This window comes from Carcharodon carcharias, chromosome 19 (assembly GCF_017639515.1).
Source record: "Carcharodon carcharias isolate sCarCar2 chromosome 19, sCarCar2.pri, whole genome shotgun sequence".
NCBI classification, from domain to species: domain Eukaryota; kingdom Metazoa; phylum Chordata; class Chondrichthyes; order Lamniformes; family Lamnidae; genus Carcharodon; species Carcharodon carcharias.
Genome location: NC_054485.1, coordinates 33995792 through 34017607, shown reverse-complemented (window position 1 = coordinate 34017607; position 21816 = coordinate 33995792). Strand labels below are relative to the sequence as shown.

The following is a 21816-nucleotide window of genomic DNA, read 5'->3' as shown; positions in this document are numbered from 1 at the left end:
TTTTGAAAAGTTAATGGCCTTTCTTGAGATCATAACAGCTGGAATTACTCATTAAATGGAAGCAGAGTTAACAGTTCAGGTCCATGACCCTTAATTTAATTAAGTGAATTTAGGAAAAAACATAAAGTAGAAAAAACTGTGTTGTTGCCTAGCGACAGGGGTTCAGGGACACACACCAGACACAAGGAAAGACAGAAGGGCAGTCAGTCAGTATGTGTATGCCAGAGAATGGAGGCAGAGGTTCCAAGCTCTGGAGTAAGAAATGCTGCAAGACTGCTGTGTAACTAAGTTTAGGGAACTCATGTGTTTGCTCTGAAGTTGAAGCAATAGTGAGTCTGGATTGCGGTTTTTGGGTGTCCCAGGGAGAGATACCAGCTGAGGGGAAGCATCTAGTGAATGCTCAGAAATCCACTGGAAGAAAACTGTTTGCAACCTGTGGTGTTGAGATAGTGGCAAATGTTCACTGGGGTTGTGTGTTTATAAGTGTATTGCTGGGCTAAAAGAAGTAGTGCAAGTTTGAATCATTTTCTGATGTCCGTATTGAAATCTCTTCAACCATTTTGTCTAGTGTAATATAGTTCATTTTTCTTTAATAAATATTTCATTCTTTTGTTAAAAGTTCATCATCAGACTCCTGTGAATCTGTTCATTAACTATCCTCAACAGTTTCTTAAAAAAAAGTTAGGATCTATTAAGTCAGGTTTCACTCTGGAATCTGACTTGTCCAGTATGACCATCAGCTGGGATTGTAATGGAAAACAGAACTAGAAGAAAAATTTGAGAAAATGTCATAAAATAGAAACAAGCACTTCCATGACTATAAAATACAACACATAAGATGTCCATGATGTATTTCCTGGACTAGAAGATGCATACTGCTCATGAGTCATCTGCCATGTTGCTTACTGGAGTGTTTTTCTGGACTATAAACTGTTGTTACAATTTCATTTGTTCTACAATACATTATCTGGGCAATCTTTAAATCACCATTTTTGAAAAATAAGTGAACCTGAACCAAACAGTAGACTTCCCAGAAAAGTGATGACACTTGCTCAAAAAGTGACAATATTAGATAGACTGAAAAATGGTGCTGGTGCTACCATATTGGTCAGGGAATACAATGTTAATGAATGTACAATTAGGTACCTTAACTTTGGCCCTTACTTTATCTTCAAACTGCCGAGCTTTTCTGGTAGTCTTACCGTCAGGTTAACATTTGTAAGTAGCAGAGATCCACGCTTGGAAGAAATGGAGAAGTAACATTATGTGAGTAGAGCACCAGCATCAAAAATTGATCCCAGGTAATGGCCCAATTATTAGAAATAAAGTGCTTGAATTATACACTTCTGTGAGACTTATATGAGATAAGAGAACTTGTTCTACTCTTCCTTGTTATACATCCTTTCTTGCAAATACCCATCCAGACCACAAAATTTTGTTTTTAACCCCCAAACATGACCCTGCTCATCTAGCCAATGGACGAAGGGCAATTGCAACCTTCAAAGTTTACTACACCTGTAGAAGTTTCAGCCGCATTCTCAACATTATGGAAACAGACTCTTCGATTACTGTCCGTGATTGCTGGAAGGAATTCAACCTCCTTATATCAATAGGGATAGTTAAGAATGCATGGGATGAGGTTAGAGAATCAACCATAAATGCCTGCTGGATGAAAGTTTGGCCCAAGGCTGTAAATGATTTCACAGAGTTCCCTGATGTAGACTCTGAAGTAACCAAGATTGTTGAGTTGGCAAAATAAGTTGGAGGGGAAGGATTGGAAGATGTGGCCACAGATGAAGTCGAGGAGTTGCTTCAGATTCAACAAGCAGAACTCTAAGAAGAATTCATGGAACTGATGAAATCAAGTGAATGTAAAGATGAGGAGGAAGAAGAGTTTAGAATGCTCAATTTACACCTAAGATGATGGCAGACCTCATAAGATCAGTTAAAGAATTGAAAAGACCAGCAACAGGCAATGGAAAGAAGTATTGTCTTTCGTAGAATGATTACTGAGAACTTTTTATGGTTGAAAAGCAAAAAGTGAAGCAATCAAAAATATAGCCGTTTTTCATCTACTCCCACTTCACCCACTCACTCCACCTCTGCCTTTCAAGTAAACCTTCACCAACTTCACTTCCAAGCACATCACATTCTGCTGGAGAGCCTTATAATGAGGGTAAGTGTGACTAATATATATTTCTCAATTTGTTAAATAGAACGACATATTTACATTTATAAAAAGCATAATTTTTATTGTCTTTTATTCTCTATACGTATCAAAATTTTGGATGGTTGGGACCTATCTAATTGACTCCCAATACAAAATATGTTTGCTGTATGTAAATTCACCTGTTGCAAGGTTTTTCAAGAACGTAACATCCTCTCCAACCCCTGCACCCTACCTACCACCCCCCCCCCCCCACCCCCCCCCCCCCCCCCCCCCCCCCCCCCCCCCCCCCCACAAATGGCTGAACTTTATTGTAGTTTTTAAGCATGGCAGGGAAAGGTGGGGAGGGGAGGGGAGGAAAGAAGAAAAGGGAAAATCTGAGATCAGGTGGAAGGCAGGAGAGAATAAATCTCACCATGACAACTGGCAGATTTTAAATTCAATTAATAAATTTGGAATTGAAAGCTAGACTCAATAATGGTGACCATTAAACTATCACTGATTGTTGTAAAAACCCATCTGGTTCACTAATGCCCTTTAGGGAAGGAAATCTCCCATCTTTACCTGCCCTGGCTTAAACGTGACTCCAGATCCACAGCAAATATGGTTTACACAAACTGCGCTCTGAAATGGCCTAGCAAGCCCTTTACAACAAGGGCAAATAGGCATGGGCAACAAAAGCTGGCTTAGCCAGCAATGCCCACATTCCCTTACAGAATAAAGGGAAAAAATAGTACCCACTGCTGCTAATGGAATTTTATTAAAAAACAGGCAAACAAAATATCCAATCTTAAATCTACAGAAATAAAATATTAACATGCATCACTAGAACAAACAAACAATAAGCACATGACACCTCATCTAGAATACTATGTCCAGTTTTGGTCATCTCATATGGTGAGTCATATAGATGTTCTGGTAAGATTGAGAGGAGTTAAAATGATTTTATAGTACATTTGTAACCACAACAAGCTTAGAGAGCTTTTTTTAAGCAGGGAAAATAGAGACTTCAGAGATACAATGGATGATTTTAAGATAATGAAGGGATTATAAACGGTCAGTGTGAAAAGATTATTGGAATTAGATGGGTTAAGGTGAATCAAGAGACAATCAAATATGTTATGCAAGCTTAGGAGCAGGAGCAGGCCATTCAGCCCATCAAGCCTGCTCCACCAATACGATCATGGCTTATCATCGAACTAAATGCCTTTTTCCCATACTAACCCTATATCCCTTACATCATTGGTATTTAGAAATCTGTCGATCTCCACTTTAAACATAGAAATGAATTAGGTGACAAAGTTTTTTTCCCCTTTTTGCAGAGGGTTATTCACATTTGGAGCAAGTTGGCAGCTCAGGCAGTGAGTGCCAGTTTTCAAAGCTGGGTGGTTTCCCAGCTGTGGCTGATACCACAGTGTATATGTGCCTTGTGATCACTGAATTAGTTTTGATCAACTTTGGGGAGTGAGAGAGGAATTTCCCAGATTTCACCTTGGGTCTTGAATTGGCCTAAGGCTGTTTTTTAAAACAACACCTGGTTGCTGATGATTGGGGTGTTGGGAATCACAATGCTAGTTGCACCATGGCTATATTGGACAAGAACATCTGGTCAATTTTGTAAAATTGTTCGGCGTATGCTTCTCAAAGCTTGATAAGCCCAATAATGCACTAACGTGAAAAATAAAATATACATGTACAACTAGGATCTTTAAGAGGAACCTGATCTGTTGTTTTTTTTTAAATATACTTTATTCATAAAATATCTGGAAGAACATTCCAAAATATTTCAAAATCACCATCACACAAATACAATCAGATTCAACTTTTACACATGGATCACAAGGTGCATCAATACAATCAATGAATATTACAATCATTTCAATATGGTCAATGCGGACAATCAGACAATGGTATTGGAGTTATCAACATACATCATGTTGCACTTTGAGGTGCTTCAATACAATTATAATTATATATACAATTATGATACAATTAGTATTCACTGCATACATTCATTTTGAGCTGTACAGCCCGAGGGGCTCTCAACAGTTCCCAGCCCCTCGGTGCACTGTGGCAGAAAGGTCTTAGTGACCAACCCCATTGCGTCGGCTGCCCCAAGCTTTAGTGCGTCCCTCAGCACGTAGGCCTGGACCTTGGAATGTGCCAGTCTGCAACACTCGGTCAGGGACAACTCTTTGCACTCGAAGACCAACAAGTTTCGGGCAGACCAAAGAGCATCTTTCCTTGGATTGATGATCCTCCAGCTGCAATTGATGTTTATCTCGTTGTGTGTCCCTGGGAACAACCCGTAGAGCACAGAGTCCTGTGTCACAGAACTGCTCGGGATGAACCTCGACAGAAAGCACTGCATCTCTCTCCCGACCTTCTTTGCAAAGGCACAATCCACAGGGAGGTGAACAACGGTCTCGTCCTCAACACAGCCACCTCAGGGCAACGTGTGGAGGGGGTGAGACTCCTGGCATGTTGGAAGGATCTGAGGGGGAGGGCTTTTCTCACCACCAGCCAAGCTATGTCTTGGTGCTTGTTGGAAAGTTCTGGTGATGAGGCATTCTGCCAAATGACTTTGACAGCCTGCTCGGGGAACCATCCCACAGGATCCACTCTCTCCTTTTCCCGCAGGGCCTCTAAGATGTTACGTGCCGACCACTACCTGATGGACTTGTGGTCAAAGGTGTTTCTCTACATAAATTTTCCCACGAGGGACAGGTGGTATGGCACAGTCCAACTACTTGGAGTGTTCCGCGGCAGCGTGGCCAGATCCATCCTTTGCAACACCAGGGACAGGTAGAACCTCAGCACGTAGTGACACTTGGTGTGTGCGTACCAAGGGTCTACGCACAGCTTGATGCAGCCACACACAAAGGTGGCCATCAGTATGAGGGCAATGTTGGGCACATTTATTCCCCCCTTATCTAGAGGCTTCTACATCGCGTCCCTGCGGACACGATCTATTTTCGACCTCCAGATAAAGCGGAAAATGGCTCGAATGATTGCCATCGCGCAGGAGTCTGGAATGGGCCAGACCTGCGCCACATACAGCAACAGCGAGCGTGCTTCACACTTGATGACCAGGTTCTTACCCACAATGGAGAGGGATCGTCGCTCCCACATGCCCAGTTTTCTTTGCACCATAGACACTCGGTCCTTCCAGTTTCTAACGCATGCCCTGGTCCCTCCGAACCATATCCCCAGCACCTTCAGGCCGTCAGCCCTGACAGTGAAGGGGACAAAGGATCGGTCAGCCCAGTTCCCCAGAACATGGCCTCGCTCTTCCCACGATTTATTTGGCTCCCAGATGCCAGATCAAACTGGTCACAGATGTGGATCAGTCTGCGCAACGACAGCGGATCCAAGCAGAAGACGGCAACATCTTCCATGTACAGGGAGGCTTTGACCTGAGTGCCTCCACTGTCTGGGATTGTCACTCGTCTTATGCCTGGATCCTTCCTGATGGACTCAGCAAAGGGTTCTATGCAACACACAAACAGGACAACGTGATCTGTTGTTGACTAAATTCAAAAGCAACGACTTCCACAATATCTGCTTCTTTGAGAAGTACATTAACGATTACTCAAACTGTGTAAACCACATTTGAACTTTGTGAAATGAACATGAGCCAATGCATTTGAAAAGTTTCAAAATATGATTTGTATGTGAAATTTCCTATTGTACGGTATCTGAAATGAAATTCTTAAGCACACAGCCCCTCTCCTAATGATTCAAAATGAATATTTCACGGCACAACCCAAGCAATATACCAATGCCCACACATAGCAACTTACCAAGGCCCGTTCTCAGCCAATCACAAGGTTCAAGATCACATGGCAACCAAACAGGTCACATGACTGTAAGATGGCTTCGCAGGGAGGAGAATGGACTTTGTTGCTCTTCTGTTTCTCCTTCGTCTGGGAAACCGTGCCATGGAAGATAAACCGGAATGCTACGGAGCCAACACCGGTAGTCATTTGGCACGGCATGGGTAAGGCGGCGACGAAAAATATCAACTCATATACTTCTAAACGGAGTTAACCGGGAACTGGCTGATCGCGGGAGCACAGCGACTGTTTCTCTCGCTCCCCGATTCACTGACCGCGACCACAATCGTCCTTTGAATTCAACGTTTTCTGCATTTCACGTTGTTTCGTTTTCCACATCTTGTATAAATCGTTGATTCAAATTGCACGAAATGCGAAAGTGCAATTATTTTCCATGTTTCCTCCATTAATGATGCTACATGTCAGACCTACAATTGATCTCTTTCGCTCTGAAGAGTCACACGGACTCGAAACGTTAACTCAGTCTTTCTCTCCACAGATGCTGTCAGACCTGCTGAGTTTTTCCAGCATTTTCTGTTTTGTTTCAGATTTCCAGCATCCGCAGTATTTTGCTTTTATCTACAATTGATCTTTGCAGTTTAAAAATATAACTTTCTAAAAGCTCTTTATAAAGGACATTCTGTTCAAGCTGCCTCGTGGAATCAAGTCAGGCAAATCCTATTACCGTTTAATCAAGCGATGAGCCGACGAAGTAAAAGTGAAAGCGGACTTTGTTTAAAGCAGGACAATTAAAAAATCTAATCTGATTAATTTTTATTGAAAATACGCATAACAGTTGGGAAAGTAAATGCTGTATTTTTTTTAACGCAAAAGGCAACAGTAGCGTTTTACTTCTTGGTTTTCCAAATATGCACTGACATAACTCATAACGCAGTTTTATAATTTGCATTTGGTTCTGCCTCCGCCAACTGGTACAGATCCTCAAACAACTCTCCTTTATGCAGAGTGTGGTTAGAATGGGGAATTTGTTACCACATGGGAGTGGTTGAGGCAAATAATATCGATGCTTTGAAGGGGAACCCAGAAAAAGTATATGTAGGCTTTGCACATAAGTTTAGATGAAGTAAAACGGAGGAGGCTGGTGTGGAGCATAACCACCAGAGCAATTAGGCCGGGAGATCAGTTTCTCTGCTGTGAAATTCTATTTAGTATGTTCAAGTAGCTACGGTAACTGTTGTTCTGCTTTCTGTACAAATTGTTTACATTTTAGGTGATAGCTGCTGTAATCCTCTTAGCATGGGATTTATCAAGAAACTAGTAGAACAAGAAATCCCAGGAATTTATGTTCTATCCTTGGAAATTGGAAATACTATTGCGGAGGTGCGTCTTAATGAAGGAGAATGAGCTAAAATGGATCATAATTGTGATGTAATATTTTAAGTGCTGTTTTTACTAAATAATTGTATCGTTCTTGGCACCAGTGCAATGTTATTGAATTACTTAATACATACAATTTAGTACTGCAGAGATCTTTACAGTAGCTCTACAGTTTGCTTAGGGTGGCAAAATGTTAAAGGCTTTTCTAATTAGCAAGCTTACAAGTTCACTCCCCCCACCCACTCAATCTGTTTGAATACTGTGATTAAATCAGGTTCTTTATGAATGCCCACTTGAGCCAGGTACAGGAGAGTACATTGAGATGCCTTCAGAAAGAAAAGTTGCAGACAAAATAATTGTAATGTCAGCTCTTTGAAACCCTATGTACTTTGCCAAATGGTTGTTATTTATGTTTGAATCTATAGAGTGCATGCTCTAGGTTTTAGCAGTGGAAAGTATTAAATAGCAAAGTCTGATGCTGTCCACATCTTTCATCCATATTTGCACATATCTGACACAAGGTACATGATGTAATTATCATCATTGGAGATCTCATAGGGCACTCATAAAGAACCTGATGATGGATCTCAATGATCTGATCTAATAACACAGGACCACAGTAACTTGGCTGAGAATAGCTAACAGTACAAACAAGAAAGTGAACCTGTGACCTCCTGGTCTGTGTGGCTTAGTGTCATACAAGCCAGGAATGAAGTTGTTGCAAGACATGAAATTAGACAAAAAATATTTTTTTGTGTTAAATATTCAATGCTAAATATCAAGCAAAATGTTGATTTTTCAAAAATGAGGAACTTGAGGTCGACAATTATGTACTGTTACCAGTGCAATCCCTCACAAAAATCTCTATATTGGCAACTTTTCTTAGGATATGGAGAACAGTTTCTTCATGAATGTAAACGACCAAGTTAATCTGGTGTGTAATATATTATCCAAGGACAAGAAGCTAGTGAATGGATACAATGCGATGGGTTTCTCTCAAGGTGGTCAATTTCTGTAAGTATGACCTAAAGGACTTGCAGGCAATTACAAATTTTTTTGAAATGCAGTCCAAGAGTGATTTGGCTGCTTTTTTGGCAGCGTTTTCTCACTGCTGGTTTTCTATTTGTTATAGGAGGGCAGTGGCACAGAGATGCCCTTCTCCTGCCATGGTAAATCTAATCACATTTGGAGGCCAACATCAAGGTAATATTTACTGGTGCAGTGTACTCAATCCAAGTTTATATTTGTCCGAATGTATAATTTTCAAAGGTTGAACTCTTAGAAACAATGTAAGTGTTCAAAATCAAACCATTGAAGATTTAAAAAAAATATACACTGGTATTGGGGACAGAGCTCTGAATAAACGACAAATCTTACGGAATGCATCATGTTTCCCTACAGACTTCCCTTGAATCAGGTTGATTTTAAAACATGGAAAAAATAATTTTGGGTCTTCCTTTCAGACTAAGTTTGGATTCTGTTTCTCTTCCCCTTTTCCCCAACCTTCACCAATAGGAGTATATGGTTTACCTCACTGTCCTGGAGTGAGTTCCCATATCTGTAACTGGATAAGAAAAATGCTGAACTTGGGTGCATATAGTAGTCCAATTCAAGAGCAGTAAGTATAGCACTATTCACTATCTTAACATGATCTTGCATTGTTCATTGTGTGAATCACGTGTCGAATGATTCTACATTGAACTAAGAAACAAGCAGTAAATACCTCAAGTACTTGTGAGGAAGAAAATATGCTGTTCACTGCTGTGTGTTCATTCCCAGTGATGAGGATGAAGCAATAAAAGCCACACTGATCAGCTAGCAAGTGTACAATTAAATTTACTGGTTTGTGAATACAGGTTTCAGTCAAGAAAATCATGCTTGAGGACCAGGTAAGAGTTCTTTTAGCAAGTGACTGATATGGTGGATGAGGCAATACTGTTGATGTAGTGTAAGTGGACAAAGTCTTTGACAAAGTACCTATCTTGTCATCTCCAACCTCCTTATCCTACTCAAATGTAGTGGATTTGTGAAATAATGGAGAAAGGATCTAACAATAATGTCCACTTCCATGGTTTCCCCTCACCAAAGAACAAAGAAAGGTACAGCACAGAAACAGGCCTTTCGGCCCTCCAAGCCTGCGCCGATCATATTGCCTGTCAACTAAAATATTTTGCACTTCTGGGGGTCCGTATCCCTCTATTCCCATCCTATTCATGTATTTGTCAAGCTGCCTCTTAAACACCACTATTGTACCTGCTTCCACCACCTCTGGCAGCAAATTCACTACCCTCTGCATAAAAAACTTGCCCTGCACATCTCTATAGTTTTCTCCTCTCACCTTAAATCTATGTCCCCTAGTAATTGACTCTTCCACCCTGGGAAACAGCTTCTATCTACTCTGACCATGCCACTCATAATTTTGTAAACTTCTATCAAGTCGGCCCTCAATCTCCATCGCTCTAGTGAGAACAATCCGAGTTTCTCCAACCTCTCCTCATAGCTAATGACCTCCAGACCAGGCAGCATCCTGGTAAACCTCCTCTGCACCCTCTCCAATGCCTCCATATCCTTCTGGTAATGTGGTGATCAGAATTGCACGCAATATTCTAAGTGTGGCCTAAACCAAGGTTCTATACAGCTGCAGCATGACTTCCCAGCTTTTATACTCAATACCCCTTCCGATGAAGGCAAGCACACCATATGCCTTCCTGACTACCTTATCCACCTGTGTTGCCACTTTGTGACCTGTGGACCTGTACACCTAGATCACTCTGCCCGTCGATGCACTTCAGGGTCCTGCCATCTACTGTATTAGACCTTCCGAAATGCATTACCTCGCATTTGTCCAGATTAAACTCCATCTGCCATTTCTCTGCCCAAGTCTCCAACCGATCTATATTCCGTTGTATCTTTTGACAATCCTCTTCACTATCTGCAACTCCTCCAACCTTAGAGTCTTCTGCAAACTTACTAATTAGCCCAGTTAGATTTTCCGCCAAATCATTTATGTATACTACAAACAGCAAAGGTCCCAGCACTGATCCCTGCGGAACACCACTAGTCACAGCTCTCCATTCAGAAAAGCACCCCTCCACTGCTACCCTCTGTTTTCTATGACCAAGCCAATTCTGTCTCCATCTTGCCAGCTCACCTCTTCTCACCAGTTCCACAACATAAAGTTTGGACAAGCCTGCTTTATGTTGAGTGTTTGGGGAGGGGGGAAGTCACGTTTCAAAATTTCTCTCAATTAAGGGGCCAGTGAGCAAATTTCAGAAAGATTAAGTTTAGCACAACATTAAATATGAATTAAAAAAACTGAGGTATGAAAAGAAAGGAGTAATAAAGATATATATTAGAGTATGGGGGGGGTGTTGTGTGTGTGTGTGTGTGTGTGTGTGGCTCATTCCCAGTCTCAGGCTGCTCACTCACTCACCCTCACCCACAGTTGATGGATGGGGGTGAATAAGGATTGTGGGGGAAGAGTCAGACTTGTGATTATTCTCCCCTACCCTTTCCCACTCCAGCGTGTGCCTGTGCACACTCTCTCTCTCCCCCCCCCCCCCCCCCCCCCCCCCCCAACAGCGCCTGTGCGCCTTCACCCCTCCAGCAGTGTGTACTTTGAGCTCTTTCCCCCTCCTTCCCTCCACTCGCTGGGCCCCAAATTCACCACTGCTGTTGTGAAGTTTCTTGTTGGGGATGATGTCAATCTTCTCGTAGACCCCTTTTTTGGTGTGGAAGTCATTGCCAAGGTGGGTGTAGTATTTCTCTATGATCACTCGGGTGGCTTTCTTGACCGTCTTAGTCCTGACACGAACATCTTGGATTCCAGACTAGAGAAGAGAGTGATGGCTGATCATTTCTCTCCCGCATTTGCTGCTTTTACACTCACTAGGAAGAGAAACAGCCTGTGATTGGAGAAGCAGCTCCATGCAGAATCTTCCATTTAGAAAACTAGCTGCATAGAGGGCCTTTGCAGACTGTATCTGGCCTGCCATAAAGGGTAGAGTGAATTTGAAAGTCAGTTCTGTAATTGTTTAAGACCATCAGTTAAATCTGTTTACTTACAATTGTTTTCCTGTTAGCTTGGTGCAGGCAGAGTACTGGCATGATCCCTTGAATGAAGACCTATATAGGAACAAAAGTATTTTCTTGGCAGACATTAATCAAGAAAGGGTATGTACTCAATGTTACTTGGTGAAATAATCTCTCCCTTCACCACAACCTTGTGCATGCTGGTGAACTGTATTCATCTAACATTCGCATGGTATTAGGAAAACCACCTAGCTGTGTCAGCATCATCCTAAACATTGTATCGGTTCAGAAATATATTTTTGTCTTCTACTTGCACTCTTTTCCCCTCACTTGTGTCTTAGGTTAATACTTTTGCTGTTCATCATTTAATAGAATGGATTTGCCCCAAGACTTACTGTAGCAGCCAAGTTTCAAACAAGCAGAGTGTAGCCATCAAATGATATTTATGCCTGGGATTTGAGTGCTATTGAGATTTTCAAACAATTATTGTTTCTACTTCTGTTACAGGGCGTTAACGAAAGTTATAAGAATAATCTGATGAAATTAAAAAAGTTTGTAATGGTGAAATTCTCAAATGATACCATGGTTGACCCAGTGGCTTCAGAGGTGAGAATAGTTGTTCGGTGCTCTAAATTTACTTATTGCTGCAACAAGTTGTAGTTATACTGATTTACAGAGCAAAAATTAATCAGAATACTGAATTCAATTGTTTTTGGTCGGCTTCCACATTTTAACTTTTGCAGAATTATGTGAATAAGGAAATGATCAACTCTAGGAAACTATAAGTTGATTCTTGTATACAGTCATGAGTATTCCTCCATCCCCACCCCTTCCTTCCACTAATCATGTGTCCTGAACAGTTGTGTTCCATTTATGCAAGCAGTATTCTGGCTTCATTTCTCCACAACTACCTTTCACATTTTTCCCCTCCTCTCTTCAGTTAAGCGTGAAGCTCATTTTCTTTGTCACGAAGTTGAGACCATCTATTCAGCTGCCTCTGCTGCAGTCTTCACTTCCCTTTGCTCACTTAGCTATATGTGCTGTTTCTCATCCATCTCCTTTCATGCCCTCTTTGATAAAACACATTGGAGCCACCTCTTGCTCCCTTGATTCCATTCTCACTAAGATAAAAACAAAAAACTACGGATGCTGGAAATCCAAAACAAAAACAGAATTACCTGGAAAAACTCAGCAGGTCTGGCAGCATCGGCAGAGAAGAAAAGAGTTGACGTTTTGAGTCCTCATGACCCTTCCACAGAACTGAGCGAAAATAAGGAGAGGGGTGAAATATAAGCTGGTTTGGGGTGGGGGTGTGGTTGTAGGGACAAGCAAGCAATGATAGGAGCAGATAATCAAAAGATGTCACAGACAAAAGAACACAGAGGTGTTGAAGGTAATGATATTATCTAAACGAATGTGCTAATTAAGAATGGATGTTAGGGCACTCAAGGTACAGCTCTAGTGAGGGTGGGGTGGAAAGACTAGCGGGGCATAAAAGATTTAAAAATAATGGAAATAGGTGGTCCACTCCTCCATCACCCCCTACTCCTCAACCCCCACCTATGGCACCTCCCCATGCCCACGCAAAAGATGCAACACCTGCCCCTTCACTTCCTCTCTCCTCACCGTCCAAGGGCCCAAACACTCCTTTCAAGTGAAGCAGCATTTCACTTGCATTTCCCCCAACTGAGTCAACTGCATTCGTTGCTCCCAACGCAGTCTCCTCTACATTGGGGAGACCAAACGTAAACTGGGCGACCGCTTTGCAGAACACCTGCGGTCTGTCCGCAAGAATGACCCAAACCTCCCTGTCGCTTGCCATTTTAACACTCCACCCTGCTCTCTTGCCCACATGTCTGTCCTTGGCTTGTTGCATTGTTCCAGTGAAGCCCAACGCAAACTGGAGGAACAGCACCTCATCTTCCGACTAGGCACTTTACAGCCTTCCAGACTGAATATTGAATTCAACAACTTTAGATCTTGAACTCCCTCCTCCATCCCCACCCCCTTTGTTTCTTACCCCTTCCTTTTGTTTTTTCCAATAATTTATATAGATTTTTCCCACCTATTTCCATTATTTTTAAATCTTTTATGCCCTGCTAGACTTTCCACCCCACCCTCACTATAGTGTACCTTGAGTGCCCTACCATCCATTCTTAGTTAATACATTTGTTTAGACATCACTACCTTCAACACCTGTGTTCTTTTGTCTGTGACATCTTTTGATTATCTGCTCCTATCACTGCTTGCTTGTCCCTACAACCACACCCCCCACCCCCAAACTTCTCTCCCCCCGCCCCACCTTAAACCAGCTTATATTTCACCCCTCTCCTTATTTTCGCTCAGTTCTGTGGAAGGGTCACGAGGACTCAATGTCAACTCTTTTCTTCTCCGCTGATGCTGCCAGACCTGCTGAGTTTTTCCAGGTAATTCTGTTTTTGTTTTCCATTCTCACTAAGTTTATCACCACACAACTATCCTTGACTGGTTTCCAAGGTGGCTGATCTTGTAAATGGTTTCCTCTCAATTGCTGTTTCCACTGTTTTAAAAACTATCAGCCCTTTTCAAATATCACCCTTGACACCTCTGCACTTGCCAACCACCACCCCATCTCCAATCTTCATTTTCCTCACCTCCTAAATTGGTTCTCATCTTTCCCATAACTCTTTGTTTACATCTCTCAAATGAGGGGTGCTCCCTTGCTGCAGCACCAAAAATTCCAACAAGAATGCCCTACAAAATTGACAAATGTCCAGATAAGGGGGGCTATTCTTGCATGGTTCTGCTCTTGCTTTGTGCATTGAGTGGAATGCGTGTCCCATAATATGTGCAAAGTCATGGACGCTACCGTGTTGTAGATGACCACAGGTGCAGGAAGTGCTGCCAGCTGCAGAAACTTGAGCTCTGGGTTTCAGAGCTTGAGCAATGGCTGGAGTCGCTGTCACCGTGGATAGCACATTCCGAGGTGATCACATTGCAGCTTGAGGGCCTGGAGACAGAGGAAATGGGTGACCACCAAGCAGTCCAAGAGAAGTAGGCAGGGGTCTCCTGGGGTCCCGCTCACAAATCGGTTTTTGATTTTGGAAGCTGGTTCCTCAGAGGAGTGCAGTCAGAGCCAAGTTTGTGGCACCACGAGCGGTGCGGCTGTACAGGTGGGGAGGAAGAAGAAAAAGAGCAATAGTGATAGGGGATTCTTGGGTTAGGGGAGCAGACTGATGTTTGTGGCTGTAGACATGATTCCAGGATAGTTTGTTGCCTCCATGGTGCCAGGGTTAAGGATGTCACAGAGCGGTTGCAGGACATTCTTTTGGGGGAGGGTGAACAACCAGGAGGTTGTGGTCCACATTGGTACCATTGACTTAGGTAGGAAGGGGGGGGGATGTGGAATTTAGGGAGCTAGGTAGAAACGTAGCAAGCAGGACTTCGAATGTAGTAATCTCCAGATCACTCCCAGTACCACATGCCAGAGAGTACAGAAATTAGGGGGATAAGGCAGACGAATACGTGGCTGGAAAGATGGTGCATGAGGGAGGCTTTAGATTCCTGGGACACTGGGAGAGATGGCACCTGTCCAAGCTGGATGGGTGCCCCTGAACAGAGCTGGGACTGAGATCCTTGTGGGGCGTTTTGCTAGTGCTGTTGGGAGGGCTTTAAACAAACTCAGCAGGAATGTAGGAACCAGGAACAAATAGAGGGGAACACCAGGGCGCACAAATTACTGGGAGGGACAGATAGCACTAGTATAGAGGATAGTAAGTTAATAGATGAAGTCAGGGTGAGGGAGAAAGTAACAAAGTCTAAATCAGGGTTATAATGCATGTATGTGAATGCACGGAGTATAGTAAATAAGATTGGGGAGTTACAGGTGCAGATTACCATGTGGAAATATGATAACATGGCAATAACAGAGACCTGGCTCAAGGAAAGGCAGAACTGGGTGTTAAATATTCCTGGGTACAAGATGTTCAGAAAAGATTGGAAAGGAGGAGGGTTAGCAGTATTGGTTAAGGAGACCATAGCAGTGCTAGAGAAAGGATGTCTCAGATGGTTCAAGGATAGAATCAATTTGTCTAGAGCCAGGAACAAAAAGGGTCAAATTACAATGTTCAGTGTAGTCTATAGACTGCCAACTAGCGAGAAAGACGTTGAAGAACAAATCTGTAGGGAAATTACAGAGAGATGCAAGCATTATAGAGTAGTTATAATGGGTGACTTTAATTACCTGAATGTAGACTGGGGCAGTGGTAGTGTAAAGGGTGGAGAGGGGCAAAAGTTCCTTGATTGTGTTCAGGAAAATTTTCTACAGTATGTGTCCAATCTAACAAGAAAAAACGCACTGTTGACCTGGTTCTTGGAAAAGAGGTGGGCCAGATAGATCAAGTGTCAGTGGGGGAACATTTAGGGGACAGTGATCATTTATCATACATTTTAAGATGATAGAAAAAGGACGATAGGCAATCCAGAGTAAGAATAATTAACTGGGCGAGAGCCGACTTTGATGGGGCAAGAACAGAGCTGGACCAGATAGACTGGAACGAAAGATCAGCAGGAAAAACTTTAGCTGAACAATGGGCTACCTTCAAAAAAAAAAAGGAATTGGTTTGGGCACAGTCAAGGTATATTCCATCGAAAGGGCAAACAAATTCAGAGCTCTCTGGATGAAAAAGGAGATAGGAATTAAGATTAAAAAGAGTGTGCTTATGACAGGTGTCAGGTAGAAAATACAATTGAGAACAAAGAGGAATACAGAAGGTTCAGAGGGGAGGTGAAAAAGCATATTAGAGAAGCAAAGAGGGATTATGATAAAAGTCCGGCAGCCAACATAAAGGGGAATCCCAAAGTCTTCTATAGGTGTATATATAGTAAAAGGTGGTGAACTGAGGAGTAGGGCTGATTAGGGACCTAAGAGGGAATTTACACATGGATGAAGGAGCTATGTCTGAGGTATTAAATTAAAACTTTGCATCTGTCTTTACCAAGGAGGTAGATGTTACCCAGGCCATGGTGAGAGATGAGGAAACTCTATCATTAGAAGGGTTCAGAATTGACAAGGAGAAAGTTTTGAATAGACTGTCGGTACTTAAAGTTGACAAGGCACCAGGGACGGGACGAGATGCATCCAAGGATATTGAAGGAAGAGTAGTAGAAATTGCAGGGGCACAAGCCATAATTTTTCAGTCTTCCCTAGAGACTCAGGGGAGGTGGCAGAGAACTGGAGAATTGCTAATGTTACACCCTTGTTCAAAAAAGGTTGCGAGGATAAGCCCAGCAATTACAAACCAGTCGGTTTAACTTCAGTGGTGGGCAGGATTCTAGATAGAGTTAGTAGTCACATGGAAAAATATGGGTCGATAAGGAAGAGCCAGCATGAATTTCTAAAGGGGAAATCGTGTTTAACTTAGAGTTTTTTGGAGAGGTAACAGAAAAGGTTGATGAGGGTAATGCAGTTGATGTAGTGTTCATGGACTTTCAAAAGGCATTTGATACAGTGCTACACAAAAGACTTGAGAGAAAAGTTATTGCTCATGGGATAAAAGGGACAGTTACAATGTGGGTACAAAATTGGCTGTAAAATAGGAAGCAGAGAGTAATGGTCATTGGATATTTTTCAGGCTGGAGGAAGGTTTGCAGTGGAGTTCCACAGGAGTCAGTATTGGGACCCTTGCTTTTCCTGATATATATTAAATGATCTAGATCTTAGGTGTGCAGGGGACAATTTCAAAGTTTGCAGGTGATACAAAGCTTGGGAGTATTGTAAACTGAGGAGGACAGTGTAGAACTTCACCAACTTGTCGATGTCCTTTTGGAGTGGGCAGATAGGTGGCAGAAAAAGTTCAATGTGGAGAAGTATGAGGTGATGCATTTTGGGAGGAAGAACATGGACAGACAATATAGAATAAGGGAGGAAATTTTGAAGGGGGTGCAGGAGCAGAAAGACCTGGGTGTATATGTGCATAGATAATTGAAGGTGGCAGGAAAGGTGGAGAGCAGTTAATAAAGTATATAGTATCCTAGGCTTTATTATCAGGGACATAGAGTACAAGAGCAAGGAGGTTATGCTGAATTTATATAAGACACTCGTTAGACCTCAGCTGGAGTATTGTGTAGTGTTCTGGGCACCACATTATAGGAAGGATGTGAACACCTTGGAGACAGTGCAGAAGAGGTTTACAAGAATGGCTCCAGGATTGAGAGACTTCAGTTATGAAGATAGATTGGGACTGTTCTCCTTGGAGAGAAGGCTAAGAGGAGATTTGATAGAGATGCTCAAAATCATGACGGGGCTGGACAGAATAGGTAGGGAGCTGTTCCCACTCAAAAGGATCAAGAATGAAAGGACACAGATTTAAAGTGATTTTCAAAATAAGCAAATGCGAGGTGAGAAAAAAAAACTTTCACGAGTGGTTCAGGTCTGGAATGCACTGCCTGGAAGTGAGAGAGAGGCAGGTTCAATCGAGGCATTCGAGGGGGCATTAGTGGATTATTTGAATAGGAGCAATGTGCAGGGGTATGGGGAAAAGGCAGGGCAATGGCACTTGGTCATGATTATTTAGAGAGTGGGTGCAGACGCGATGGGTAAAACGGCCTCCTTCTATGCCCATAAAATTCTGTGATTTCCACATTCACATCTTCATTTGGTTATCTCCCAGGCTCTGCGCATCCTTTCCTAAATGTCTCCACCTCTGCCTCCCTCATTAAGGCCTTTCTTAAAACCCATCACCACCAACTTCCTGTTCATTTTTCCCACGCTTCTAAAGTGGAGTGGTACTTTTATCCTCAGGTTAAAAAGTGCCATATAAATGCAAGTTGTTCTCATTCCACAAGCTGACCCTACTTCCCTTTACCCCTGTTGACTTCGAGTGAGTAAGGCACGCAGCTTAAGTTGGTGAAGAGATGCATCGTGGGGTTGAAATAAGATGGTACAGTTAGGGAGCAAGTCAATTCTCCATGATGGGCTTGGTAATCAAATACACAAGTCAGGTAGTTCCACACTACTTCCAAACACTGATAAGAGTAATCCAAGTTGGCTGGATGGTCAAACAACCTGAAGAATGAACTCATTACTGGGGGCTGGGATGCTTCCCAATCGATGGCATCCTGGATGTTCTGTCAAAAGTCCTAATGAGTTGGGTGGTCCTAGTTGGACAAAAGAAAAGGAAACTCTCACGTTATTACGCCGTTATTCTGGTGTGCAAGTTGGGTGCACATATTCTACTCAGGAGATATAAATTGTGGATATAAGGTTCAACGTTTGCACTTCAAAGCAGAAAACCTATAGGAGCATTGATTTATCAGTAACTAGAATTGGAAGCTAAAAAAAATTTCCATGTGATCCAGACAAAAAAAAATAGCCAAACATGTAATTTTCATCAGTTGCAACTTCAGAATTGCCACTATTGCACTTTCAAAATTAAAGCTGAACAATTTCGAACTCCAAAACCCAAGCCATGACATAAGTCGTGCACGACTCAGTGCCTTTTTTTATAAGCAGTCTCATTTTAACAAATCCAACATTAAAGCATCATTTCTCATCTGTTCCAGTGGTTTGGTTTCTACAAAGCTGGCCAGGCCAAGGACACCTACGACTTGCAGGAGAGTGTTCTTTATCAAGAGGTAAGATTTATTACAATGGTTCTTGTGATTTACCTCTCCTATGCTGTAGAAAGGCTCCACCCTGGAGAACTAGACGTCTGGTCAACAGTCTTTTCTGTTGAATCTGACTGTAAAATTCGTAAGAGAGATTTGACAAAGTTTCAAACCATCTCCAAAAAGACCCATCACAAAGCAAGATATAGACGGACCATCAAGATAAAATTGAACTACAGATCAGTAACAGGGAAATAACTGATGTTGGAAAGGTTACAAATCAAGTTTGTACTAGTAAGATTATTAAGAGATCAGATCAAATTTGAAACTAAACATTTGGCATCAATAAAAATAGATAATTAAAAATGCTACATAAAAGGAACACCTGAAAAGCCAAGAGAAAATTAGCAAAAAGATCCAAGACCATTAAAGCGTTCTTAGAGCAAGAGTGGAGGTTAGGATATGGCTAAAATTAAGGCAAGCTTTTAGCCAAGTGCCTTGACACCACAGTGAGCTAATGAGTTAGAGGTGGGGCTGGGCTGAAATATCAAACTGCAAATTATCTGATTGCTGGCATCACACCACTTCTCACTGCCAGAATGAAGATAGTGGAGTCACTTCCCTGTCAAACATGCTATTAGGATCATAATGGAATCTGGGATAGAAATAATGCAGACTACTTACTTCCAAGTAATTAACTATTTCTTCGTCAAACATGTTCTTAAAATCCAAACAAACAATATCCACTGAATTCCCTTATTCAACCTCCTTTCCACAGAATTGTAGAAGATTCTAAAGGTTTTCAACAGAGCAAAGAAGGTTGGGTAACCCAATGTCATTTAAGATCATCATGAGGTTAATAGTAAATAATAATTTCCACTGGCCAGTGAGTCATGAGGGTGCAAATTCTTACAAGATGATCAGTGTACAAGGCAGCTTTGGGAAACGGAGCAAAGTGTTAATTGTTTGAAATGAGCAGTTTCACCATGGTATTGGAAATAGGCCATGCCTGCAAATCACACTCCATAATCTTGTAAAAGTGAGGGATACTAGTTTTAAATATTGCATTTAATTCTTACTCTTTGGAAAAATATTTCAATTGCACAAATTCTACAGTGCAAGATGTAAAAGCTTCACTTAGAGTTGCTCCCAACATATTAGCAATGCAGCAAGAGAAGCCTTAGCATTTCAATTATTCTGTATTGAATTTCTGAAGCCAAAATTATGCTGGTAGCAAGAGTTTGAATCATCATATGGTAACTGCTGCTGGGGGGGTCTGGCACAGCTGAAATAGAACCTGCCAGATTCTCTTGTGGCTCTGACATTAATAGCCAGATGAGCAAGGTACCTCGTGATAGCCCAAGCCCACACATCTGTCCTAGGAGTCAAAACAAATTTCCGAAAGAGTGGTTTTATAGAAAACGGAGAATAAATAAACATCTGTTTTACTCATAGGATCGATTGGGATTGAAGGCAATGGACAAAGCGAGAAAACTGGAATTTCTAACTACAAATGGGGACCACCTTCAGTTTTCAAAGGAATGGTTCATCAACAATATAGTTCCTTACCTGAAGTGACCCTTCTTCTGGTTCAGTAAATGTCAACTAATTGATTATTCGATGCCCCTATCATGTAATGTTGTAACACCATCCATCATCTAAGGTATTACAGAGATTAAGGGAGGAGGAGAAAAGTTACTTCTACTTCACATTTTGCTAAAGCTCATGAATTTTGGTTCCCTTAATTGGCTTGAATGTCTCACTGATTTTTGTGGCAACTGTTCTAATGCACTGAATCTGAAGTTATTAATTTCTTATATTCTAATTTCCACTGAGGTTTTGCTTAACTATATGTCACAAAAAATTATTAAAATGCTGTCTCAATGCAACTAGAAATATAACTTAGATGAGGTGATCGACATTTTTCCTTCCAAGTTACCACTTAGAGAAATAGCTGAAGCTTGTTTTTTTTTTGGATAGGAGAGAAATTGAGGTTATGCATTTTTATTTAGCATTATCAAAATTAGGTCCACTGAGAATGCTCCCTTAGGTATATATAAGGACAGATGCTACTCATCTTTAGCTTGAATATGTTCATCCAGACTGCTAAAATAATGCAACATTCATTACCCAAAAGCAGTTATGTGGATTATCTCTTTTAGCAGTCCAACTTCCTCCTCAAACATGGTTAGGTCAATTTGAAGTATTACAGGTGCCATGACACCTTCATTACAGTCCATGAGGATCAAGGTTAAAAAATGACTGACTATTGCTGATGACTGTTCATTGTTCAACATGAATAGTAATTATGGTGTTCTGCCAAATCAACTTGGGGAAAAGTTGTTACTGACAAAATAGGAGTAATGGCCAATTTGGAGTTGCAGGAATTTCACTTACATTCAGCTTTATTCTACAAATCAGTATCCGATTGTACGATTGCTCTGAAGAGTCATATGGACTCTTAACTGTTTCCAGCATTTTCTGTTTTTATGTGATTGCTTTTCTATTAAAATATTCTAACAATCTGTTTTGTACATCATGGTCTCTGCTTATTTTGTTCTTTTCACATTTCCTGTATACCCCACCTCACTCTTCATCTCCAATTCAAACTCACCCCATATTCAGCTGTCACAAGATCAATAGCTGAGAATAAGGCCACGTGATGTCAGAAGTCGCAACAATGAAAAAATTCTACATGAGCACATTGGGTCACTCTTGATAATTACTTCAGCTGGCAGTATGTCAGTGATCCAGAAGCAACAAATGTTTCAAGAATTTTGCTAATCCAGTATATCACTGAAGTTGAAGAAGAATGCCTAGTCTGCACTTGCCAAGCCAATGATTTTCAACTTATTC

The 21816-nt window shown here is 41.7% G+C and overlaps 1 protein-coding gene across 2 annotated transcripts; it reads left to right on the top strand.

Moving 5' to 3' along the window:
• The first annotated feature begins 6013 nt into the window (after positions 1 to 6013).
• On the top strand, positions 6014 to 21494 carry ppt1 (palmitoyl-protein thioesterase 1 (ceroid-lipofuscinosis, neuronal 1, infantile)). 2 transcript variants are annotated; one of them, XM_041213309.1, is made up of 9 exons: positions 6014 to 6167; positions 7235 to 7344; positions 8228 to 8355; positions 8474 to 8544; positions 8857 to 8959; positions 11424 to 11514; positions 11881 to 11979; positions 18916 to 18987; positions 20416 to 21494. In XM_041213309.1, exons 1-9 carry the CDS (start codon positions 6041 to 6043, stop codon positions 20536 to 20538), a joined length of 924 nt encoding a protein of 307 aa, XP_041069243.1. In that variant the 5' UTR covers positions 6014 to 6040; the 3' UTR covers positions 20539 to 21494. The 2 variants fall into 2 exon arrangements, with proteins under 2 accessions (XP_041069243.1, XP_041069244.1); XM_041213310.1 differs by lacking the exon at positions 11881 to 11979 and having other exon boundaries at positions 6022 to 6167.
• Positions 21495 to 21816: the final 322 nt, after the last annotated feature.